The sequence below is a fragment of the Phyllobates terribilis genome, unplaced genomic scaffold, assembly GCF_046119375.1.
Source record: "Phyllobates terribilis strain yellow unplaced genomic scaffold, ASM4611937v1 Scaffold_12__6_contigs__length_324123572, whole genome shotgun sequence".
Lineage (NCBI taxonomy): Eukaryota > Metazoa > Chordata > Amphibia > Anura > Dendrobatidae > Phyllobates > Phyllobates terribilis.
Window position 1 is genome coordinate 144,237,832 of NW_027362772.1, and position 26,793 is coordinate 144,264,624.

Here is a 26,793-nt window from a genome sequence, read left to right on the forward strand (position 1 = left end):
ATAAGGTCAGCTGATTGGCATGTCGCCTCTTATATTGAAGGAGTAATCTGTGACGAGACAACACTGTTAACAAAGATGTTTGCTGGGTACAGTTAGGGTACGTTCACACATGTCAGATTTGTAAAATATTTCTGCAATCTATTTCTGAAATGTTGGAAATAAGGTGGAACTTTCTGCAACAAATCTGCTGTTTGTGAATAAGTCAATCTCCATAGTAAGAGAGGTGGTGACGGTGAGTTCTCCTTCAGTGGAAGTCTTCAAGCAGAGGCTGGACAGACATCTGTCTGAGATGGTTTAGTGAGTCCTGCATTGAGCAGGGGGATGGACCAGATGACCCTGGAGGCCCCTTCCAACTCTACACTTCTATGTTTCTATATTTCTCTGCAACATTTAGAGATATTTCAGGAATGGAGCATGGTACATTATGATTCTGCCGACTGTGAATATAACAGAGGAAGACATAATGGCAGTGATATATATTCGGTGACCAGATATCAGGATGGAGGAGCCATTGTACATAAAAAAAAAGTGAACTGAATTACCGACATTCATCTGAACTCCCATCCCTCTCCCCCGAAAAGATAAATAAATCCATAACTCCGTTGTTACATTGTAGACTTTTATCATTAATTTGAAAAGCAACAGAATACCAAGATTATAAAACAATATAGCAATCATGTCATCAGATCCTCAGTGTATGATACAGTTAGGTGACTTTGCACTCCATCAGTGTCATTAGTAAATTTAGTGCCAGGGCATTTATCTCGACACCCCGAACTTTTGTAGAAGAGTTTAGTGACCAGAACTGGCCGCTTGTTTGCTGCGTCGTGCACAGCGAGTAAACACTTGTCCTTCTGAATTGTTAACAGGTTGGTTAATGAGGGCTCCGGAGGGCTGCTTGGCAAGAAGGAGACAGTAAATCAGACTAAGCATGACTAACATGTAATGCAGCCCTATTAAATATTCATGGCGCTGGAAAGAACTGATAGCAGAACTTGTGATAAAATTCATTTTGTCTGCCTCCCCTGTGATATCATCAGTCTGGCTACACCTACAAGTGTTAGTCTGGAGTTTGTGAGTGATTATGGAGTGGTCTTCTCAACGCTGCAGATCTTTATGTCGATGTGTCCCAACTTCACAGATGGTAACGCCAAGGTTCCATTGAAATCCGTGGTAAATGTACTGGCATATGGCTCACAGTTTCCATGTCCTGGGGGAAAGGGAGGTTATTAATCTTTACATCTATAATAGTTACCATATGTACAGTACATGGCATGCTCTTAAAAGGACTGTCCAGGCTTGGGCTTCAAGTCTGCAGTCACTCTATGGGACCGAAGACTTGTGAATCCTCAGCGCTCACAGTATGTATGCTGTCAGGATTCCCTGGCTCTGGGAACAGGTGGTCACGTAACCACATGTATGTGATACATGCCAACTAGACTTGCGTAGCCTCACTCAATACAAGTGAATTGAGCGAGACCGGATTTGTCTAGTCGGAATGTGGCCGGGAGTATGCAAATCACATAGTTGCTGTCACATGACCACATGGTCTCGCCACAGGAGAATCCTGACAGCGTACACTGTGTGTGCTGTGTAGACTGACTGCACACTTGAATCTCAAGTTTTGCATTTTCGTTTTTTGCTCCCCTTCTTCCCAGAGCTATAACTTTTATATTTTTCGGTCAGTATGGCCATGTGAGGGCTTGTTTTTTGCAGGACGAGTTGTACTTTTGAACGACACCATTGCTTTTACCATATTGTGTACTGGAAAGCGGGAAAAAAAATCCAAGTGCGGTGATATTGCAAAAAAAATTTGCAATTTCTCAATTATTTTTTGTTGTTTTTTTTTACCATGTTCAGTAAATGCTAAAACTGACCTGCCATTATTATTCTCCAGGTCATTATGACCCCATAGATACCAAACATGTATAGGTCCTTTTTCATTTAAGTGGTGAAAAAAAATCCAAATTTTGCAAAAAAAAAAAAGTAGCCATTTTACGAGACCCGTAGCATTTTTCGGGATCTGGTGCCGGGTGAGGGCTTATTTTTTGCCTGGAGAAAAAAGGGAAGTGCATGTCATTTCTTTGAAGTGACCCCAGATGACATCCGCTCCAAACTAAGCACTGTCCAATCAGAAGGCCGCAAAAAAAATGTTTCAAAAACTGTTCAGGAAACACAAAACTCCCTCTAAAAACTTCCCAAAGGAGGAAAGTTTCTGCAAGAGGTTTCTATTTGTAAAACTTGTTGGTTTTGTCCGACTCAAGGAACTCCGTCTGCACATTGCTTTAGGGATGGTCACTCTTCTTCAGGAGTTTTTGGAGCAGAAACTTAGAGGTAACTCTCCAAATCCTCCTCCCAATCTCCAAATACTTCAAAAACTTTTAGTTTTCTTCTCCGAAAACTCAGCCAAAAAGCATCAATGTGCACAAAGCCTTAGGCTGCATCCAAAAATTGCATTTTTTTTTTTTTGCTACGGTCATATGAAATCAAATTAAACTAGGTCCTAATTTATTTTAGGAAATTGCTGCTCACTTTTGCTAATCCTTCATTGTTAACACATCATTACACATTTTTTCCTTTTACCTATGCGTGAGATCTCCCAACATCGGTCGGGTATAGGAAAGATGACATTGGCTTTGGACACCACACAAATGCATTTACGCAAACTGGTAATGGTGATCACCACCTGTAAATCACCGCCTGTCATTGCCAGCAGGTGGCGATAATCAATTACTTTCAGGCACAATACTATCTGATTTGCTTTGATTTCAGATATTTGGGGCATTTTATTTCCATCTTTAGAAAAAATCTTGAATGAAAATCAAGGCAGAAACTAAAAATAAAGTTTATACTGTCATTATTTTGTAGCTAAAACTTACCGCTGGGTGCAGATTTAGCGTGGGATAGAGTCCAGTATAATTGCTGTATGGAGAAACTGGTTTGTCTAATTAAGAAACAAAGAAAAATAACTTTAGTAAATTACATTGTCGTTAGGCATTAAGCTGGTTATTGTAAAGACTGGGAGAGAAATGTGCCATATGTATTACAAATCTACCATTATATAAATCAGTGTACGGCCCTGTACAGAATTGTGGGAAAGTTGTTGAAAAGGATTCTAATAAAATGAAAGAGATCACAGTGGAGGAATTGATGTCTTCATCTTTTTTGAGCATTGATGTTACAAAAACTATAAAGATTGTCTTCCTTAACTAGATGAGGCATTGCATATCCCCACTGAGGAGTTGGCTCTTCATTTGACAGTATTACAGTACATGAATTGTGTCTTAAAGGGAATCTGTCAGTAGTTTTTTGCTATGCAATCTAACAGCAACATAATGTAGGGGTAGAGACCCTGATTCCAACGATGTATCACTTAGTTTACTGGGTGCAGCATTTGTGATACAATCACAGTTTTCTCTGCTGCAGATCTAGCAGAGCTCGAATGCTGAGCTCTGTATAACCCCGCCCACATCACTGATTGGCAGCTTTCTGTGTATAACCCCACCCACATCACTGATTGGCAGCTTTCTGTGTATAACCCCATCCACACCACTCATTGGCAGCTTTCTGCGTATAACCCTGCCCACACAGCTGATTGGCAGCTTTTAACTCCGCCCACACCACTGATTGGCTGCTTTCTGTGTAAAACCCCATCCATACCACTGATAAGCAGTTTCTGTGTTTAACCGCGCCCACACCACTGATTGGCAGCTTTCTGTGTATAACCCCGTCCATACCACTGATTGGCAGCTTCCTGTGAATAGCCCCACCCACACCACTGATTGGCAGCTTTCTGTGAATAACCCCGCCCACACCACTGATTGGCTGCTTCCTGTGTACTCAGTATGTTGACAGAAAGCTGCTAATCAGTGGTGGGTGCGGAGTTTGACTAGGAGGCACGAGACAACTAGTCTTCTAGTGATAATCTCCTGCTGATAAAATATAGGAAATAACAGCACACAGCCGAATAAGTGATACATCGCTGGAATCAGAATCTCAGCCCCTACATCATGCTGCTCGCAGATAACATAACAAAAAACCTGCTGACAGATTCCCTTTTATGCTTCACCATAACAAATATATCGCTGATCAGAGCAATCATCAGGAGGCAGCCATGTTTTCTCAAACATTAATAAAAAAGCTAATTTATAATAATAGTAATTAATAGGGGTAATACAGCCATTAATCATTATACTTTATTACTAATTAATATCTATTTATCATGAAGATTTTCAGATCAAATTCAGAAAAAAACGGCATCCTATATGTCTGGTAATCCGGGGGTTGTATGTGGCACAGAACTACGATATAAATATAGGGTATTAGAATTTGTCTTAACATCCTAAATGGCAATTTTTCCCATAGGTGCTATACTTTTGCAAGTCAGTTTTATATCCTTTTCTATGATCCTTTAGTAATCCAGAATATTTGATATTTGGGCACCAGCAGATCCCATTGGTGTAGTGCCCTCCGTTTGTCCCGTTGCCTGTTCTGCTTAGATCGGATTTCCTTTCCTCTTGATTCCAAGATGACCACCCCAATGACATGGGACGTGCAGTGGTAAGTCTCAACCTTGCCTCCCCTGCCTTTCCTATGCTTTGGCATAGGAAAGGTAGGGATGTGGTTTAGGAGTACAACAGTGCTCCCCATGGCTCTGCGGAGGACGTCTTAGAAGCAAGAGGAATGGAGCAGAAGAAGAATGGAGCAGAAGAGGAATGGAGCAGATGAGGAATGGAGCAGATGAGGAATGGAGCAGATGATGAATGGAGTAAAAGAGGAATGGAGCAAAAGAGGAATGGAGCAAAAGAGGAATGGAGCAGAAGAGGAATGGGGCAGAAGAGGAATGGGGCAGAAGAGGAATGGAGCAAAAGAGGAATGGAGCAGAAGAGGAAAGGGGCAGAAGAGGAATGGAGCAAAAGAGGAATGGAGCAGAAGAGGAATGGAGCAGAAGAGGAATGGAGCAGAAGAGGAATGGGGCAGTAGAGGAATGGAGCAAAAGAGGAATGGAGCAAAAGAGGAATGGAGCAGAAGAGGAATGGAGCAGAAGAGGAATGGAGCAGAAGAGGAATGGAGCAGAAGAGGAATGGGGCAGAAGAGGAATGGAGCAAAAGAGGAATGGAGCAGAAGAGGAATGGAGCACAAGAGGAATGGAGCAGAAGAGGAATGGAGTACAAGAGGAATGGAGTACAAGAGGAATGGAGCAGAAGAGGAATGGAGCACAAGAGGAATGGAGCAGAAGAGGAATGGAGTACAAGAGGAATGGAGTACAAGAGGAATGGAGCAGAAGAGGAATGGAGCAGAAGAGGAATGGAGCAGAAGAGGAATGGGGCAGAAGAGGAATGGAGCAGAAGAGGAATGGGGCAGAAGAGGAATGGGGCAGAAGAGGAATGGAGCAAAAGGGGAATGGCGCATAAGAGGAATGGAGCAGAAGAGGAATGGAGCAGAAGAGGAATGGAGCAGAAGAGGAGGCAAACAAAAGGCCATCAGGGTAGGGTGACACATAGTTACTTTTCATCCCAGGGCGAGGAAGGTGACTGTTGTTTGGCACATGGTTTGTGTTTGGTGGGAGAAGGCCTCCTATGTGTTGTCTCTAGACGAAGCTGTGGTGCTGGATGCTTATCCAGCCTGTGTGACCACAGGTCCGGTTTTCCAGAGACTTTGCTTAAAGGACTGTTTTCTTTTGCTTTTACCTGGACTAAAGGCTGTTTGCTTGCATTTTGCTTTTGACGGCTTATGAAGCCAATAAACCGCTATGGACATTTAAAGGAATATGCCTCTTGTTTGCCTCTCATCGCATGTGAGTGAGTACAATCCCTAGAGTATGTAAACTAAATAATTGCTCTCCTGTATCACAATTGTAAGTAAATTAGTATAATCTTAGGATGCTGCTTTATCATGAATTATGTACAATTGCAAGAGTTCAGCAAAAAGATTTGCAAGACCCTGGTTCAGTGGCCATATCGGTGGTCCACACCTACCAAAACAGAGCCCCGAATATTTCCTCCTATCTGCCGGCATCTCCGGTGCCTCTTCTGATTAGGAGGCCTGGCACAGCATCTTGCATGCTTCACTTCTCACCAATGACATTGCACCGGACCTCCTAGACGGTGGAGGTGCCGTCGGTAGGATGAAGTTATCAGGGCTCAAGCCTGGTGGCCATGGACTGCCAATGTGGCCACTGGACCAGGGTCAGGAGAATCTTATTATTCAGTTAATAATTGCATTCTTAGACTTTTTTTGTTTTGACCTATAATAAGCAGAGACTCCTCGAACGCCGTAGGAAATATTTAGTGTAGACAGGAGAGTAATAGTAGTATTATTATTTCTGAACCTGCAATTATTAAATTACGGAACATCTGAGGACATTAATATGTTTAACATAATTTCTAGCTACTTTATTAGATAGTAAATATCAGATAATAAATACATTATTAAGAAAGGATCTGGAGAACATACTAGAGAAGGCATATTAATTAATTTATGTGCTAAGTGTAGAGCCTTATATACTGGGAAACCATATGGAAGAAATAAAGCCGCCTATGGACATGTTAGCTGCTTTCCCTATGTCTTCCACGTTAATTCAGTAGAGGAGAGAAAAGGCAAGACCGCTGAACATAGGATCTGACACATTAATATTTCCTGTGTATGGGCAGCTTACAAAAGAGAAATATAAAGATCTCGCTGGGCAGTTTTATACAGGGGGATTATGAGCACCAATCTTTTATCTGTCGAGTCAATTAGCGCTGTTTTAAGGCCCTCATACATGGACTGAAGCACAATGTGTGGGAAAGCTTGTGAATATGATTCTTCGGTCCCCATACAGTTTGTATATTGTCCACAGGGAATCACTCATTTTCACATATTTACACTAACCATCATCTCTAAGGATGCAGTCAAATCGGACCAACATCAGAACACAGTTTAAGGACTGGCCGGCTGCTTTCCCGACCCGGGCATAACAGCTTCATGTATTTCTATGCAGCTGTCAAGCTCGGCTCCGGAAACCCACTGGCCAGTCCGTTATTGAATAGCTGGGAAGGACAAAGTTAAATCCCAGCTCTGCAGTGTCTTAGGTAGATACACCTGTAGGGTTTTGCTAAGAACCAGGAAGTAGCTTCATGGACTAGCAGTCTCCTGAGGGAGTGTCAGGCTGCTGGACGTTGAGCAGAGTTTAGTGTGCTACTGGTGAGTGACCAGCCGAAATGTGAGCTGTACCTGAGAGAGACATGCTGGGGGTCTCTCTCTGAATGGAGACTGAGCTAAGCAATCTATTTGTGAGAGCTGCAGAGAACCGTGTGGAAGCTGCAGCCTGTTCAGTGTGAACTGTGCCCGGAGTTGAATACTTCTGTTTGGCACTGGAAGCTGCTGGAGATCAGGTTGAAGGGGATACCAAGACTGGTGGGATTGTGCCTCTTCTGTTTATGAAGTTTGCTCCGCGAGAAAGGACTGCAATATGTTTGGGTGAGCCCGCACTGACTTATGTGATCATGATTACATGCACAGGCCGTGTGCAGAGAGCAGCCAGTATCAGTGGTTGTTATGGACAATGGCTGTTTTGTTTGACTGAGCTAGGGCTAGTTCAGCCGCGTATGAATAGCGAGGGTCCATTCAGTTTGGTTAGCGCCTGGACGAGGCTAGGGAGTTATGAATTTGTTTTGGTGCTGTGTAACCTGTGGAAAGTGCATGTGTTTGGACCAAAACTGCATTTCATGTGTGAATGCTACCTAAGGCCTAAAGTCTACCAGAGAGAGTGAAGCCTTACACCGTGCACTGCATTCTGATCTATGTCAGATTTATACGGCTGTCAAATAGGCATTTTGCTGATCGCTGCCATATTCTGTACAAATGTTCTTATTGCCTATCTGTCCTGTGTAAACAGGCCTTAGGCTATGTGCCCACGATGCAGAAATGCTCAGGATTTTTTCCTCAGCGTTTCTGCATCTCCCTGGCAGAAAAAAACGCATGCGGATTGTACATGCGGATTGTACATGCCGATTGTACATGCAGATTGACAAGCGCTTTCCAGGCGATTTTAGCATCACTTGGAAAGTGCTTGTGACAACTAGGTCACACTATATAAATCCATGCAAACTGCATGGATTTATATAGTGTGACCCGAGAGAGTGGTTAAAAATAAAAAAATAAATATATACTTACCCTCCGATGGCCCGCGCTGGCTTGCTTCGCTCGGTCCCGGCTGCCGGCAGCGGTGGATTGAAAGACCTGCCGACGTCAGCGTCGCGTGACCTGTCACATGACTCTGATGTCAGCGCAGGTCCTTCAATCCACCGCGAAGTGCCGGGAAGCAAGGAGGAGCGCAGCGCGGGCCGCCAGAAGGTAAATATACATTTATTTTTTATTTTATTCTTTTTTTACCGCTTTTTTAATGGTACCTGGGTGTGGAGGAGACTCTCCTCTCCTCTACACCCGGGTACCATCCACACATTAGAATGCGCCAATTACGCAAGTGACGCGCCCCTGGGCCTACTTGGTGTAGCGTGGCGCACGCGGGGACTACCCGGAGCCGGGCCTGTTGGGGGTAGTAGTCTCGTGGCGGTGACCCGGTCCGTGCCCAGGGAGTCAAACTGTGTGGCTGAGTATTAGCAGTAGATGTTGGACGACTACGCCACCCGTTGAATGCAGCTATGGAGCTGCCGCTGCAGGGCAGACCGCTGAGGCCGGTGGAAGGATTGTGCAGCGTGGATGGTATAACCCCCAACGGAAGGGGTATGGCCTCAGGGCAGCCGACGTGGATGATGGGGGCAGCAGGAACCACTCAGAGTTGATGCGGTGTAGTTCAGGGTCTTTACTGGTGATAAAGATAGACCCTCCCGGAGTACTGGCTAGCGATCGGGGCCTGGTCAGTCTTTGAGCAGATGGGATTTCCCCTGGCCAGGCGGAGTTGTAGGCCTCCCCAACTAATTGTACTCTTCTGGCTACCTTGCTAGAGGCGGGTAAAAGTAGCCCACGTCCCTGAGTGTACCGTGTGGTGCTCACCCGTATGGCCGGTGACTCGGGGCCTTCTAGTGGCTTCCGCTCCACGACGGCGGTGCTGGTCCCACGCGTGTGACCGTGCCTTCGGGTTTCTTGGCCAGAGGACCTGAAATCCCCTGCCGGTCGGTTTCTGCTGCTGGGTAAGGATTAGTCCCCACAGCCTCGGACTCCGGGTCCGGTGGTAACTCTTCAATCAGGGCGAGCTCTACAGCTGCCAGCCCCTGATTCCTTTTAGCACGACTTCCCCAGAGCTCCTGATCTCTCTTTCCTATAGCTGCTTCTCCTCTTCTCTCTCTACTCTTTTTCTCTCTAACCCTGCCTCAGCCCCAGCTTTATATAGGGGAAGTTCTTCCCCTCCCAGGACTGGGCAGGAGGTGTGGCATGCATAGGATGTCTGACCAGGAAACCTCCCACCTGCTCTCAGACATAATATTGCTATTACTGTGGAAACCAGACCCCTGGGGTGCCACATTCCCCCCTAGTGAATTTTAGTACTCCGGGACTAAACATATTTTTGTAACATAACAAATTACAAACAGAAACAACGCAATAAAGAAAAACATTAGGATGGTCACGGCGTGTCCGCAACCGGGTGTAACTTTTGAGGAAAACAAGGGTGTCCATTTCACCAAAAACAGGGAGACGTAACCAGGTAGGGGTCTGTCCTGCCCCGAGTCCTTAACAGTCTTTAGTCCGTCCTGGGTTACGCTCCAACTATATGCACAAAGGATTCCCGGTAAATCCACCAAAGACTCCTACAAATAACTAGAAACACATAATTATACACAAGCAACAATAAACAGGTAAACATTAATAAAATAGCTTGAACATTTAGATCCTCCACCGTATGGGCAGCTGGCCTCTAGTGACCCTAGTGGACCTACGGAGCTGGCTGACTGGTCCTGAGCTACAGGGTATAGGAGCTGTCAAGGGTAAACTGGGCAGCCGTCTACGGACTCTTTGGCTCACTAGAGGTATGGCAGGCTCACTATAAGCAGAGGGTTGATTCTCCTGGTCTGCTTGTGTGGGGTCTTCTGCCTCCTGGACCGGCTGTTCTTCCAGCTCTACCTGTGTCTCCGTAGGCACTTGGGATGCTGGTTGGAGGAACGTGAGGACGGGTACCACAACAGCACCATTGACTTGAGTCCAAGACCGAGGGAAGTCTCCGAGCACAGTACTAACCATATCTTCCCTTTCCTCTACGGGTCGAGGGTCTTCTTGTTCCTCTTCAGGGTTCCGTAGCTGTTCGGGACACTTCTTCAGGTGATCCCGGGATACAATGGTTGTGGTTTCCCCTCCGTCTTTACTGATTGTACAGATCTTTGGGTTGTCGTGGCTTGAGGGCAGTACGGTGTACGGGTCCTTCTCCCACTGGTCGTCCAACTTGTGGAGCCGTCTTTTCCTCTTCAAGACCTGCTCTCCGGGCACCAGGGGAACAGCGGGAGCAAACTGGTTGTAAGTTTTCTCTTGTCTTTCCCTAGCTTGACAGAGACTTCGCTCCACGCTCTCCTGTACTTTCCGGTACTGCTGCTGCCTCTCTGTGTCCCAGTCTGCTTCTGGTGAAGTGTCCTCGGGTGTCAGGACTCCCATCTCCAGATCAACAGGAAGCTTACCAGGTCTCGCCCTCATTAGGTAAGCCGGGGTGCAGTTGGTGGAACCCACAGGGATGTGGTTGTATAGGTCCACCAGGTCGGGCAGCTTTTCAGGCCACAGACTACGTTCTTCCAGGGGCAATGTTTTCAGAAGATCTATCACCACCTGGTTCATTTTCTCACAAAGTCCATTAGTTTGCGGGTGATAGGGTGTTGTTCTTATCTTCCGGCAGCCATACAGGGTGCAGAACTCCTGGAAGACTTCCGCTTCAAAGGCAGGCCCCTGGTCCGTCAGCACCTGCTCCGGGTATCCGTGCGGACGGCAGAAGTGCTGCTGGAAGGCTCTAGCTGCTGTTTGAGCCGTTAAGTCCTTGACGGGGACGACTACCAAGAACCGGGAGTAGTGATCCACGATGGTTAACGCGTAGACGTAGCCACTTCTGCTTGGGGCCAGTTTTACATGATCCAAGGCTACCAGTTCCAACGGCTGTCTGGTGATGATGGACTGCAGGGGAGTCTTCTGGCTGGCACGGTCCCTCCTTCTTAGGTTGCATGGGCCACAGTCTCTGCACCACCTCTCGATGGTTCCTCTCATGCCTACCCAATGGAACCGCCCGCGCAGCAGGAACTCCAGCTTCTTCCATCCGAAGTGCCCAGCTCCGTCGTGGTATGCCTCCATCACCATAGCTGCGTCTCTTCTTGGCACCACTACTTGCCAGATTAGTTCATGCGTCCGGGAGTTAACCATTCTGCGGCACAACTTCCCCTTGTAAAGGAACAGTCGACTCTTCTCAGCCCACAGTTGCTTGGCTTCCTCCGGAGCGTCTGGGTCAAGGCGTGCATCTGGCCGAGTCAGCATCTCGTTTACCAGTCGGACAGCAGGGTCACTGTCTTGCGTCTCCGCCCAGTTGTAATGAGGTAATGGGTTGAACGTAGCGGATTGCTTACTCCTTACACGGTGGGAATACTGGATAGTCCCATGACGGTGGAACGCGGGGAGTTCAACTTCTTCCAGTTCCTCTGAATCTTCCCCTACGTCCGGTAGGTTCGGCATCCTGGACAGGGCGTCCGCGTTGGTATTGGAGCGTCCTGCCCGGTATTTGATTGTAAACTCATAGTTGGACAAGCGGGCCATCCATCTCTGCTCTAGGGCACCGAGTCTTACAGTGTCCAGGTGTGTCAACGGGTTGTTATCCGTGTACACGGTGAACCGGGAAGCAGCGAGGTAGTGCTTAAAGCGTTCGGTGACTGCCCACACCACTGCCAGGAACTCTAGCTTAAATGAGCTGTAATTCTCAGGGTTTCTTTCGGTGGGTCGTAGTTTTCGGCTGGCGTAAGCAATTACCCGTTCCTTCCCCTGCTGGATCTGGGACAGTACGGCTCCTAGCCCGATGTTACTAGCGTCGGTGTAGAGGATAAAGGGCTGGCTATAATCAGGGTACGCCAGGATTTCATCCCCCGTGAGGGCCATCTTCAGCTGGCGGAAGGACTCTTCTTCCAGCTTCTCCCATCTGAAGGGTGGCTTCTGGTTCTTGGCCTTCCTGGACTGGCCTATCAGGAGGTCCTGCATAGGAGCTGCCTTTTTGGTGAAACCGGGAATGAACCTTCGGTAGTAGCCTACCAACCCGAGGAACTGCCTCACTTCCTTTACGCTGGAGGGGCTTGGCCATTCCTTAATTGCGGTGATCTTATCAGGGTCGGGAGCCACTCCGTCAGCACTCACCACGTGTCCCAGGTACTGCACCTTTGGCTTCAGGAGGTGACACTTGGAGGGTTTCACCTTTAGGCCGTAACTTGCCAGAGCTTTGAACACTTCCGCCAGGTGTTTCAGGTGGTCCTCGTAGGTCTTGGAATAGACGATGACATCGTCCAGGTATAACAGGACCGTCTCAAAGTTTCGGTGTCCCAGACAGCATTCCATCAATCGCTGGAAGGTTCCTGGTGCGTTGCAGAGTCCGAACGGCATGCAGGTAAACTCGCTAAGTCCCATCAGGGTGGTGAATGCGGTCTTCTCCCGGTCCGCCTCTGCTACAGGAACCTGCCAGTACCCGCTAGTGAGATCCAAGGTGGAGAAGAAGTTAGCAGATTTTAAAGCAGCCAAAGACTCCTCTATTCTTGGTAAGGGGTACGCATCTTTGTGTGTGATACGGTTAATTTTCCGGTAATCTACACACATTCTCATGGTGTTGTCTTTCTTTTTGACCAAGACTAGTGGAGCTGCCCAGGGGCTACAGCTATCCCTGATTACTCCAGCCTCCTTCATGTCTCTAATCATCCCCTTGGCGTGTTGGTAGTGTGCAGGGGGTACGGGTCGGTATCTCTCCTTTATGGGAGGATGGTCTCCCGTGGGGATGTGGTGTTCTACCCCCTTTACTCGCCCGAAGTCTAACGGGTGTTTACTAAACACTCTCTCGTACTCTTGAACCACCCGATAGACTCCCTGTTTCTGGTGTGAGGGAGTGGAGTCAGTACCCAGATGTAGTTGCTGACACCAGTCCTCCATTGGTTTCTTAGAGCCGTTACCTTCCTCTGGTTGAGATGGAGGCAAGGGTTCCACGGCCTGTACAGAATTCTGATTGATGGTATACAATTTGGCTAGCGTAGCATACCGGGGCAGGTACACTTCCCTTTTCCCGATGTTTATTATGCGAACGGGCACCCTCCCATGGCGTACATCAACCAACCCCCGTGCTGTCAAAATGGTGGGCCTACTGTCTGAGTAGACGGGTTCTACCATTGCTTGGTAGTCTCTACCTCTCAGACCAATAGCTGCCCGGCACCAAATCATCATTTCACTTTTCGGGGGCATGGCAATAGGGAAAGGGTCACACATTCTTACGCTACCAATCTCACCACCGGAGAGTTCCACCTGTTGCCGTCGCATCAGTGCCCGGATCTCTTTCTGGAGCACTCGCTGCTGGCCGGAGCTGGCGTTCTTGGCAACCTGCTGTAAAATGAAAATCACCTCTGCAAGACAATTTTCAATCACATTAGTTCCTAGAGTTATCTTTGGGTGACTCTCGCGCTTGTCAATGTCTACAATGATCAGTCCCTGTGCTGCCAGTTCGACTCTACCGATTTTAATGGTCATTTCTTTAAATCCGATCTGTGGCACGGGCTGACCATTACCGGCGATGATACTCAAGTCGTCGTCTGGATAGCGGGTTATATCCGAGTCATTCCAGTACTGCTTGAAGAGCACGTACGGGATGGTGGTGACCTGTGACCCGGTGTCAAGTAGGGCACTCATAGGAATGCCATCCAGTACCACAGGCAAGACTGGACGTCCTCCCACATATTTGTCACGCCAGTTCGATGGGCCTGGTGATCTTTTTCCTGGGGGTTGGCCCTCTACCCCAGGTTGTGCCAGTTTAAAGGACAGTACCTTGCCATATGTCCGGGTTGATTGCAGCGGCGGCAGATAGGTTGTCCGTCCTCGTTGTACCGGTCGCTGGGTCTTCCTCTGGCCGGTGGGGTCCTCCTTGGTCGACGCCACGGGATGTCCTCCGGTCCGGATGCCAGCTGGATCTTCCCTGGAGTGGAAACCTGTAAAGACTGCACAGTTCGGGTTAGCGCAGCAACGCTTTTAGCTAGCTCTTGGACCTGATGGTGCAGGTCCGGAGCCGGGTCATTGTTCAAAGCCTGCGCATCAGCCCCCACAGGCCCTGCCGACAAGGGCGCCGCCTCCTGGTGGTAAGTGATAGCTGGGCGCCTGTGGGTCACAACGCCACCCGGTGTCGGTTCTCGGAGCACCCGGATGGCTCTGTCCTTGAACTGTGCAAAGTCCAGATGAGGATCCTGTAAGGCTATGGCCCGCAACTGGGTTCAGTGGACATTGCAATATAGTCCCTCTATAAATTGCTCGGTCAACAGCCTGTCCTCGTTTCCCACGCTGTCAGGGTCGGTCTGCTTAATGGCTCTCAGGGCCTCTTGTAGGTTTAGTGCATAGTCCCTTATACTCTCATGTGCTCGCTGCTTGCACCCATAGAATCTAAGCTTAATCTCGGCTGAGGTGCGGGTATCAAAGGTGTCCCTCAGCCGGGTTAGTATCCCTGCGACAGTCCTCCTCCCAGGTGGCCAGGACTTTACCTCCCTTTGGGCTGCCCCGGTTAGTTGGGCCACCAGGATGCTCACTTTTTGCTCTTCTGTGAGGGGGTACACCTGGAAGAGGCTATCCAGCTTTTCTTTAAAGTCATTCAGGGTATGTGACTCCCCTGAGTACTGGGGTAGCCAGGCTGCTCCCGGGATATAGGGCATGGTGAAAGGCATGACTGCAGCAGTGAAGCTCTCCTCCGTATCCGACATCTTTCTCCCCCCCTAGTGGACCGTGGCCTACCTTGCGATGATCCTCTTCCGTAGGCCGTGGCTCCGCAGTGGATCGTCAGGGTTGAGGACCTTCCGTCGCGCTCCTGTGACGTCGGCGTCTGCTGGGCTCCTTCCAGGACCTTACGCAACGTCCGGACGTGAGGCGGGGCTTCAGTTCTCGCGCGCTTTCGGAGTCCACGCCCCTCTTCTTCCCGCGCGGCGTCTTCAAGATGGCGTCCAACGGCGGGAAAACTCCACGGAAGGCGGGAAGAAGGCAGAAGATGGCGCCGGATGGCGGGAAAACTTCGCGGATGGCGGGAAGAAGGTAGAAGATGGCGCCGGATGGCGGGAAACCTCCACGGATGGCGGGAATCTTCACCACTGGTAAGTTTGAACAGTCTTTTTCAGGCACGCAGTACCCGGTGGTTGCGGGCACGAAATACTGCCGACTACGCCAAAGTTGACGCGCCCCTGGGCCTACTTGGTGTAGCGTTGCGCACGTGGGGACTACCCGGAGCCGGGCCTGTTGGGGGTAGTAGTCTCGTGGCGGTGACCCGGTCCGTGCCCAGGGAGTCAAACTGTGTGGCTGAGTATTAGCAGTAGATGTTGGACGACTACGCCACCCGTTGAATGCAGCTATGGAGCTGCCGCTGCAGGGCAGACCGCTGAGGCCGGTGGAAGGATTGTGCAGCGTGGATGGTATAACCCCCAACGGGAGGGGTATGGCCTCAGGGCAGCCGACGTGGATGATGGGGGTAGCAGGAACCACTGAGAGTCGATGCGGTGTAGTTCAGGGTCTTTACTGGTGATAAAGATAGACCCTCCCGGAGTACTGGCTAGCGATCGGGGCCTGGTCAGTCTTTGAGCAGATGGGATTTCCCCTGGCCAGGCGGAGTTGTAGGCCTCCCCAACTAATTGTACTCTTCTGGCTACCTTGCTAGAGGCGTGTAAAAGTAGCCCACGTCCCTGAGTGTACCGTGTGGTGCTCACCCGTATGGCCGGTGACTCGGGGCCTTCTAGTGGCTTCCGCTCCACGACGGCGGTGCTGGTCCCACGCGTGTGACCGTGCCTTCGGGTTTCTTGGCCAGAGGACCTGAAATCCCCTGCCGGTCGGTTTCTGCTGCTGGGTAAGGATTAGTCCCCACAGCCTCGGACTCCGCGTCCGGTGGTAACTCTTCAATCAGGGCGAGCTCTACAGCTGCCAGCCCCTGATTCCTTTTAGCACGACTTCCCCAGAGCTCCTGATCTCTCTTTCCTATAGCTGCTTCTCCTCTTCTCTCTCTACTCTTTTTCTCTCTAACCCTGCCTCAGCCCCAGCTTTATATAGGGGAAGTTCTTCCCCTCCCAGGACTGGGCAGGAGGTGTGGCATGCATAGGATGTCTGACCAGGAAACCTCCCACCTGCTCTCAGACATAATATTGCTATTACTGTGGAAACCAGACCCCTGGGGTGCCACACAAGTACAGATGCAGTCTTGCGGAATTGGCGCGTTCTAATGCAAGTCAATGGCGGCAAAAACGCAGTATTTCCGCAAAATAATTGGTAGTGCTGCGTTTTTTTCCGCAATGATAATCCGCAGCTGAAATTGCCGCAGCATGTGTACAGCACATGCGGATTATCATTTGGGGACATTGCTGCCCTTCTACCATGCGTTTTTAATGCATTTCCGCAGCTGAAAAAACGCTGCAGAAACACATTAAAAACGCATCGTGGGCACACAGCCTTAATGTTGCGTTGTTGCACTTTGAAACAGACATATTTTTAGTAAAGTAATTTGGGCATCTTTAGTGGCATTAAACGGCCTTTTTGCATTTGTGTAGGTCATCAGTGCATGTTTAAGGAGGCATTTAACCACTTGTAACCCCCACAATCAGCAGAATAAAGAGGCACGGGTCTCCTTTCCTGAACTATCTAACATGTTGATTTTACTTTCTATCCGATTTCAATGTTTAGCCATTATCTAGGCAGCATGCAGTGTTATGGACAAGACTTTACTTTTGGCTTTTAGAAAATAGGTAAAACATAGCTAATAATTTAATATAATGTGGCCCACGGATTACTAATGTATTAGTGATTATATTCTACTAATAAAACTACAGGAACATTTTGTGAAAAGCAAATTCATAATTTGGCACATTGGAGTAAATGTCACCAGTTTTTTGCCACCTAATCTGAGAGCAGCATGATGTAGAGGCAGCGTCCCTGATACCAGCGATGTGCTTACTGTAGTTTTGATAAAATCACAGTTTTAATCAGCAGGAAATTATCACTAGAGGACTAGGAAATCTACTGCCATGTAGTCCAACCCCACCCCCCACCACTGATTGCACAGTGTGCACAGAAAGCAGCCAATCAGTGGTGTGGGCGGGGTTATACAGAGCTCAGCAGTCAGATCTGCAGCAGAGAAAACTGTGATTTTAACAAAACTGGAGAGACCAGTAAAATAAGTGACACATTGTTGGAATCAGGGTCTCTGTCCCTATATCATGCTTCTCTCAGATGGGATAGCAAATACCCCATGACAGCTTCCCTTTAAGTAATCTCACCTTGTTCATGCTTAGAGTTGACAGGCTCCGCTGCATCCAGGTTATCTATTGAGAATGCTCTGTTTTCCATTACTATGGACTGTGGGATGTCAGAATGTCTCTTCAGAATGTTAAGGGTATCATCATCGTCATATTTGTATCCAGATCTTGTCATTTCCAATAACTGTGGGATAATATAAAACAAGACAAAAACCCAGGCATTGGTTGCTAAAGCAATAGCCAGTACTGGGTCATCCCAGGAGGGGCGCTCTAGCCTCTCATTGCCGTAGAGATACATTGTAATCCATGCAACCCAGATGAGAAGTGAGAAAAATGCTGTCAGTACAATGTGTCTTCCATAACGTTTCCATTGTAAGTAATGTCCACAGAGCACTGGACAAGGGATGACCAGCGATGCTACGATGAGGAACATGACATAGACCAACGCCGTCACGAAATCTTCATTGGTTATGTTACATGGATGTCCAGAAGACTCAGCGTCAAGGAGCGTTTGATGCACATTAGTAATGAGCAGCCATTCCACATTAATAACAGCTTCTACCAAGAAAAGTCCAATTGCCAGTAGAAACACCAGGCAGCCGCCTGGACCTCTATTCTGAAGCGCTAGGTAGTTGAGCCGGACTGAATGTGCAACCAGACAGGCAAAGCACTGGGCGAATAAAACCCCAAACAAAAACCTCCGGACTATGCAGACTGTGGAATTGGGGGCAACGATAAATGCAAAAACTAAAGAAAATAAGCCAAGGACCCCGATCAGAAACATAAAGTTAAGGGCTAGGGCACCCTTACGTGCATCCTGAGAAGCTGCAGGGGCAAGTGCCATAAAAATTAATCCTAAAACTAGTGTACAAAGAATGCCTAAGGAGGTCACTGCTTCGAGCACAATGCCCCAGGCAGAGGTAAGGTCACAAAGAGCAAAGTAAATCGATTTTACATCCTGACTACAGCCAGCTGGTAGCACGGAAGAGTTTGGTGGGTTTGATGGCAGACTTGAGTTATCAGCCAATCCTTCCTTCAGGTAAGATGCCAAACAAAAAACGAGCAGGTAATGTATATACGCCATCTCCTTGTATTTCTAAAAGAAGAACAGAAGGAAAATAAAAGTTACTCCACTATGTTAGGAAATACATGTATACGAGAACTGTAGGGTCTTCCGTCGTAGGATCTGTAGTAGGTTTGACTCCTCTCCATTCCTGGTACTGTTTCACTCAGGCCTCTTCATCAGGCATAGAATATTAAAAGTCTAATATTATTATATGATAACTGATTAAAACACAAATAAAAGACCCAAAGATGATGCAGATTCTGAGAAATAATTTGGAAAGATGCTTTGAATTCTTTACTTTTTTTTTCCAAGCAAGGACATTTGTATATACAACGTATACTCTTCTCTCAACCATCCCCCATAACGCACTCTTCTGTGACCACTAAGGTCAAGAGTAATTGGTGCATTTCTTGTTACAAATTCCTTCGTTTCAGACCCCATCACTACATGACAATAAATGATTAGTCAGGAATATACAGGAATCTCTTCAGTGTAATTCACTTACTGGCTGAAATTTCTCTTCTCCTAGCAATAGTGGAGTTCTGTTCGGCCAGTAGACTTATTCTGCGGTGAATATTTTATTTTCTGTTGAGGTTATTCTGTTTACACATAATTTATATTAAATGGGTTCTTCACTATTATATACAGTACAGACCAAAAGTTTGGACACACCTTCTCATTTCAAGATTTTTCTGTATTTTCATGACTATGAAAATTGTACATTCACAGTGAAGGCATCAAAACTATGAATTAACACATGTGGAATTATATACTTAACAAAAAAGTGTGAAACAACTGAAAATATGTCTTATATTCTAGGTTCTTCAAAGTAGCCACCTTTTGCTTTGATGACTGCTTTGCACACTCTTGGCATTCTCTTGATGAGCTTCAAGAGGTAGTCACCGGAAATGGTTTTCACTTCACAGGTGTGCCCTGTCCGGTTTAATAAGTGGGATTTCTTGCCTTATAAATCGGGTTGGGACCATCAGTTGTGTTGTGCAGAAGTCTGGTGGATACACAGCTGATAGTCCTACTGAATAGACTGTTAGAATTTGTATTATGGCAAGAAAAAAGCAGCTAAGTAAAGAAAAACGAGTGACCATCATTACTTTAAGAAATGAAGGTCAGTCAGTCCGAAAAATTGGGAAAACTTTGAAAGTGTACCCAAGTGCAGTTGCAAAAACCATCAAGCGCTACAAAGAAACTGACACACATGAGGACCGCCCCAGGAAAGGAAGACCAAGAGTCACCTCTGCTTCTGAGGATAAGTTTTTCCGAGTCACCAGCCTCAGAAATCGCAGGTTAACAGCAGCTCAGATTAGAAACCAGGTCAATGCCACACAGACTTGTTTGGGCTAAAGAACACAAGGAGTGGACATCTGTGAAATCTGTGCTTTGGTCTGATGAGTCCAAATTTGAGATCTTTGGTTCCAAGCACCGTGTCTTTGTGCGATGCAGAAAAGGTGAACGGATGGACTCTACATGCCTGGCTCCCACTGTGAAGCATGGAGGAGGTGTGATCGTGTGGGGGTGCTTTGCTGGTGACACTGTTGGGGATTTGTTCAAAATTGAAGACATACTGAACCAGCATGGCTACCACAGCATCTTGCAGCGGCATGCTATTCCATCCGGTTTGCATTTAGTTGGACCATCATTTATTTTTCAACAGGACAATGACCCCAAACACACCTCCAGGCTGTGTAAGGGCTATTTGACCAGAAGGAGAGTGATGGGGTGCTACGCCAGATGACCTGGCCTCCACAGTCACCAGACCTGAACCCAATCGAGATGGTTTGGGGTGAGCTGGACCGCAGAGTGAAGGCAAAAGGGCCAACAAGTGCTAAGCATCTCTGGGAACTCCTTCAAGATTGTTGGAAGACCATTTCCAGTGACTACCTCTTGAAGCTTATCAAGAGAATGCCAAGAGTGTGCAAAGCAGTCATCAAAGCAAAAGGTGGCTACTTTGAAGAACCTAGAATATAAGACATATTTTCAGTTGTTTCACACTTTTTTGTTAAGTATATAATTCCACATGTGTTAATTCATAGTTTGATGCCTTCAGTGTGAATGTACAATTTTCATAGTCATGAAAATACAGAAAAATCTTTAAATGAGAAGGTATGTCCAAACTTTTGGTCTGTACTGTAAATTAATCCTAATTTTCCTGGGTAGTACAAAAAAAACATTTATTCAGCTCCTGGCATCAACATCCATTGAAGGTATCAACATCCGGTAAGGGGCATCACATGATGTCTCAGCCAATCAGCTTTTACATTACAACCAAGAAGACTTCTTCCATTTCAGCCAGAATGTAAATGTTTCAGCAGACCAGTAGCAGCTGATGCCTCCTGCTGAATGTTGATGCCAGCAGATCGATGGGGGAGACAGTATAGAGTATGAAGGAGCGACTCCATTACAGGAGATGAGTATATGTTTTCGTTTTCTTACATGGCTCTGGTCCCATTAAGATTATCTACTTCTGGACTGCCCATAGACTATAAACATCTGGACAGTCCACACTTTACTTTGAAGTGACATTCTAAAACGTAACTGCAAAGTATGCAGTTGGCATGAGATTGTGAAGGTAGGGAGTCGGCTGTCAGACACAGCCAGACTCCCAACAGAAAATATAAACATGATTTATTATGCTTGCCTTTCTGATCACTATGTGTACAACACTGAACTAGCACTATGTATATAGATTAGGAAGCACTGATAGTGCTTCTTCCTCTGCACCCAGTGATCATGTGATTGCTGGATGAAGGGAGGGAGCTGGAGCTATTGGGCACTAGGAGACTGCGTTAGCTCAGCTATTCAGCCAAGAGGCGGAATTTTTCTTGTACCTGGGGTTAATATGTCAGCCAAAGTTACAGAGGAAATCAGCAATACAAAGAATGAAAGAATGTATTAATATGTTCAAATTCCCCCAAAGGCCTGTTAAGACCTTTTGGGATACAAAGAGTATAAAATAAATTAAAAAAGAAAGGGAAAAAACATCACCTGTTTGAATCACTGTTTGTAGCTGCGGCCCAGTAAGCAAAAAATTATGTCAAACATAGGAAAATAATTTTAATAGAAAGGAGAACACAGTTTAAAAAAAACTGGTAGCAGTCCTTTGTGGTCGTAAAAAAAAAAAAGTGAAAATAGACACATAAATCCTAATGTTCTTTACACTTTCCCTCAATATCATAAAAAAATAAATATAAATGTGACATAAAAATTAAGCCACATGTATAGTGAAAAAAAGAGGTAAAAATTACTTGATTATCTGAACAAGAATTTTTTTAGAGTCTTTTGAAAGAGCATGTACGATAAAACACAAAAATGTGCCTGATCGAGTGAAAATAGCCCGGTCCTGTACTGGTTAACTTTTATTAATCAGGACCACTTTATAAACAGCAAAAAAAATAAAAATGGTTGAAAACTTTTCAGACCGTTTTAACCTTACTAAGTTTTCAGGCTCTTTTAACAAAGTACCATATTTGGGATGTTAAGCGGTTGTCTACTACTTGGACAAACCCCATTCAGAATCTGTATGTTTTTTTCCAGTAAAATAATAACTCGCCTTCAGAGCCGGCGCCATTCCATTTGTGTCGGCACTGGGGTTCGCATGACATTATGTCACTCAGTCCCTGCAGCCAAACAGCACTGGCTTCACTCTCCTCTCCTTCAGACAAATCAGGACATCCAGATATACTGAGAGAGCAGCCGCAGCTCCCACTTACTCCGAATGTTAATTACGTCTGTATGAGGGGAGAGTGAAGCCAACGCCAAATGGCCTCAGGGATAGCGTGGAATAACAATGTGATGAGAGCCTGTGCCAACACCACTGGAACCACCAGGACCGGAGGTGAGTATAAGGCTATGCAAATTGTCTCTTCGGAGAGGAAGAAGACTAGAACTCTAGTGCCACCTATAGGAAGTAGCAAATCCTAAAAGCCAATAGTGACCTTTTAACGAGCCTTATCACATGGCTTAAGATAAAAAGCCAAGACCAGAAACTCAATTTGCAGACGCTGTGTTTCGGAGTTCTGCCCCTCATCAGTGCAAAGTGTGAGTTCAGGTTTGGTTGGATGAGAGGTAATATTTCTCCTTGCGGAGAGTGACATGTTAAGCATGTCAGGTGAGGAGACTTTTAAAGCCGTAAAGCTCCTCTGGGAAATATGCAAATTGTCTCTTCAAAGAGGAAGAGGACTAGATCACACATGTTGGGTTTTCCAGTGTTTTTTGCTGCAGATTTTTCTGCAAATTTTCAGCTGCGTTTTGCAGTACCAGCAAAGTCTATGAGAAACCAGAATTCTCTGTTCACACATCTTGCTTGTTTTTTTTTTGCTGCGTATTTTGTGCCTTGATTGGGTTTTTGGAAAATAGAGTATGTCATTTCTTTCAGCGTTTTTTCACCCATAGGAAGTAATGGGTGGTGGAAAAAATGCATGCAGTGTTTTTCAGTGTTTTTTCAGCGTTTTTGATGGCAAAATAGACAAAATAGAATGGTGCTCTTTTTTTTTCACAGAACTTTATGTACATGCATAAATAGAGACAGAAGGACAGTGAGAAAAAGCACACAAAAAAGGCAGCAAAACCAGCGTTTTTGACGCAGCTGATTTCCTGCCAGAGATCAGTTTTGCTGCAGATTTGTGACATAAAAAACCCAACATGTGTGAACATAGCCTTAGAGTTATTATTTTACTGGGTGGATAGAGGAGGGATTGTTCGAATAGTTGACTACCCCTTTAAGTGTAAAATACAGGCTCTTATGGTTATGGAAAAACACAGTTTTCCAAAACAAATTGTGTTTCTTTTTGAAAATCTTTTTTTATAGATGTTTTTAGTTTTTAAAAATGTATTTCATTCCAATGTATTCCTATGCCAAAGCGCCAAAGTATTATCTTACTGGATGTACTCTGTGACAAATATCACCGACATCAGATTATTGATAGAAGATTACTGTTGTGGCTGCATTTTTTTGCCACCGTTTTTAGAAATTACAGCGAAACCTCAGCATGTTTTGCACTAAATATGCTGCAGTTTTTCCATAATAAGAGAATATTGTGATAAAATTACTGAAGTCCTGTGGGTTACCAGCGAGTCTGTCGTCAGTCTTTCCTTATAGCTCTGCATTGCAGATGACATGAAAGTAAATCTGAGAGCGTTATAGTATTTTCCATAATCACTTGACTAGATAATCAATATTTAGTTTTTTTTTTTGAGGACTGGAAATTATAATGAATACTCTCTAATGTTTTGAATGATTCCTGTTGGGAATAACAAAGGATGAATATTTTATAAGGTTCCATTAAACTGACGTACTTACCAGGGAAACGTAACAAACTAATTAAATGGCAATCTGATTAGACAAATTAGCAAGGTTTCTTTATAAAGCCTCAGAATGTGTACAGGCCAGTCACAGTCACACCTTTCTCTGCCCCCTCCTGGCACTAATCTAACCTGTTTCACCCATTATCATTCTGGTATCAGTCTCCAGGAAAGTTGTAAAGATATTATTAGACCTTATTTAATGGTGATGTAAAGGTAGGTTCACACGAGCGTATAAAGAATAATTCAGAGATTCATCCAAAAACTTGTCATCCATATGCATTTTTTTTTACAGCAGTAGTTACTAATCATTTACAAGACCATTTACAGAATTGCAAAAGTATCTGTAAAAAAACGGATGTTATACTGTGGCTCCATATGGCATCCGATTTTTTTTTACGCACCCATAGACTTGAATGGGTCTCATCTGATTTATGGAAGAAACTAGATTTTTTACAGATTTGGTTGGTAAAAAAAAACAAAAACACCCCATTGAATAACATTGGTGCTGTCTGTTTTTTTATTTTTATTTTTATGGATAGCACTTGTATTGAAAATACGGTTGTGTGAACGAGCCCTAATAGTCATTAGGCTAAAAGAAACTTGCTCATCTAGACTGAAACCAAGCAAGAGTTTCTTTTAGGAGAAACCAAGCAAGCGTCTCTTTTCGGAGAAACCAAGCAGGAGTCTCTTTTAGGAGAAACCAAGCAAGAGTCTCTTTTAGGAGAAACCAAGCAAGAGTCTCTTTTCAGAGAAACCAAGCAGGAGTCTCTTTTAGGAGAAACCAAGCAAGAGTCTCTTTTCAGAGAAACCAAGCAGGAGTCTCTTTTAGGAGAAACCAAGCAACAGTCTCTTTTAGGAGAAACCAAGCAAGAGTCTCTTTTAGGAGAAACCAAGCAAAAGTCTCTTTTCAGAGAAACCAATCAAGAGTCTCTTTTAGGAGAAACCAAGCAAAAGTCTCTTTTCAGAGAAACCAAGCAAGAGTCTCTTTTCAGAGAAACCAAGCAGGAGTCTCTTTTAGGAGAAACCAAGCAAAAGTCTCTTTTCAGAGAAACCAAGCAAGAGTCTCTTTTCAGAGAAACCAAGCAGGAGTCTCTTTTAGGAGAAACCAAGCAAGAGTCTCTTTTCAGAGAAACCAAGCAGGAGTCTCTTTTAGGAGAAACCAAGCAAGAGTCTCTTTTAGGAGAAACCAAGCAAGAGTCTCTTTTAGGAGAAACCAAGCAAGAGTCTCTTTTAGGAGAAACCAAGCAAGAGTCTCTTTTAGGAGAAACCAAGCAAGAGTCTCTTTTCAGAGAAACCAATCAAGAGTCTCTTTTAGGAGAAACCAAGCAAAAGTCTCTTTTCAGAGAAACCAAGCAAGAGTCTCTTTTCAGAGAAACCAAGCAAGAGTCTTTTTTTGGAGTTATGGATTGAACAACACAACGGGGCAATTTGGATAAAAAAGATGTATTGTCTGGTAAGTATTGTCAGGTGCACACTTCTGTAAGGAACTCTTGGTGGTCTCTACAGTGATTAAAAACAGAAATGCGAATGTCAAAAAATGCAAGCGAAAGTGAAAAAAAAAATTACATTTCCCAGTGAAACCAACTTAAAATTGTTCACTTTTCGATAGGAAAACACCACCATTAATGTAGTTAAAGATTGCAAGTATCTTCCAATTGTTAGAACGGTTTAGAATAAAGAGTATTTCAGTCTCCACTCACTGTCAGCATTACAGGAAACCCATTAAAGTTGTGCTCCACCTCCAATTTCAAGCATCTATAAACTTAGACAATGGGACAACTGAGAGAGAATCGCCCAAGCACATCACAGTTTCTATGTTAACAGCAGGACTAACAAACACAAACTGGATCCCATGCCGGGCAACGTAATGTCCTCCCACTCACTGCCGGTTAGTCCTGATTATACCGGCCCATGTGTGTCCGCTGAATCATCACTGCTGCCAGGAGACAGTGGAATAAGTGACCAGAACGTTCACAATCATGTTTCTTAGATCTGTGTTACATTGTGGTCTTATGTCTGCATATCGCCCAGCAGTTTAGTAATCACAGCAACATCATGTTCCTTCTTAAAATCCATCTTTCGCCAACTGACTGTTTTTAATTTACAATTTATAACAAAATAATAAAAATAATGTTTTTATTGGCCCATAATTGATCCAAATTATTCCCACCTCAGTTAACTTTGTAAAATAAATATTGGCTGATGAAACAACTTGGTTGCCATTAAAGCTCCGTCTTGGGTCACTGTGGAATTTCTTCAGACCTCAGAATTTAAAATATAAAACACGTCATAAGGGTCCATTTAGGTACCACCACTCATCGGCGGTCTTTTGAATGCTTGTTTACACAGGTAGACTCCTTTGTCAGACCTCATCTGGAATATTGTGTCCAGTTTTGGGCACCACATTTTAAAAAAGACATCGAAAAACTGGAGCAAGTTCAGAGAAGAGCGACCAGGATGGTGAGCAGACTGCAAACTATGTCCTACGAGGAACTAGACTATGGCATTGCTCGTTCTTTACTTTAAATACTTTATAATTTGTGCTACAAATTGTTATTATTTGCATTTACATTTTTAGCAATGGTGACGACTAGAGTTGAGCAAAAAGATACTCAGAAGCCTTGACCAGCAGCCACATCGGTAGTACATGGCCGCCAAATCAGAGCACTGCGAACCTCTTACTACCTGCAGCACCCCTACTGCCTGTTCTGATTAGTAAACCCCACAATGAAATTACTTTGTGGCACAACACACGCATGACGTTATGAGGGTCCACAAATCAGAACAGGTGCCGAGGATACCGCAGGTAATAGGGGGCTCGCAGTGCTCTGGTTTTGCGGGAGCGGACTACTGATGTGGTGTCTGGAACACGGTCCTACAAATCTTTTTGCTCAACTCTAGTGAGAATATATAACTACAGCTATCATTTTGATTCAACATAGGCAACACCTAAAACAATGGAGATTTTTTTTTATTTTCTTCTTTTTTGTT

The 26,793-nt window shown here is 45.4% G+C and overlaps 1 protein-coding gene across 1 annotated transcript in view; it reads right to left on the reverse strand.

Moving 5' to 3' along the window:
- Window positions 1-602: 602 nt before the first annotated feature.
- Window positions 603-26,793, reverse strand: part of LOC141173131 (G-protein coupled receptor family C group 5 member C-like) — a 34,032-nt gene continuing 7,841 nt past the window's right edge. Inside the window, exons 2-4 of the mRNA XM_073657772.1 lie at window positions 17,439-18,513; window positions 2,880-2,944; window positions 603-1,210 (exon numbers count right to left, since the gene is read on the reverse strand). Coding sequence (XP_073513873.1) covers window positions 1,136-1,210; window positions 2,880-2,944; window positions 17,439-18,501 — 1,203 coding nt within the window. The 5' untranslated portion in view covers window positions 18,502-18,513 and the 3' untranslated portion in view covers window positions 603-1,135. The remainder of the gene's footprint in view (window positions 1,211-2,879; window positions 2,945-17,438; window positions 18,514-26,793) is intronic.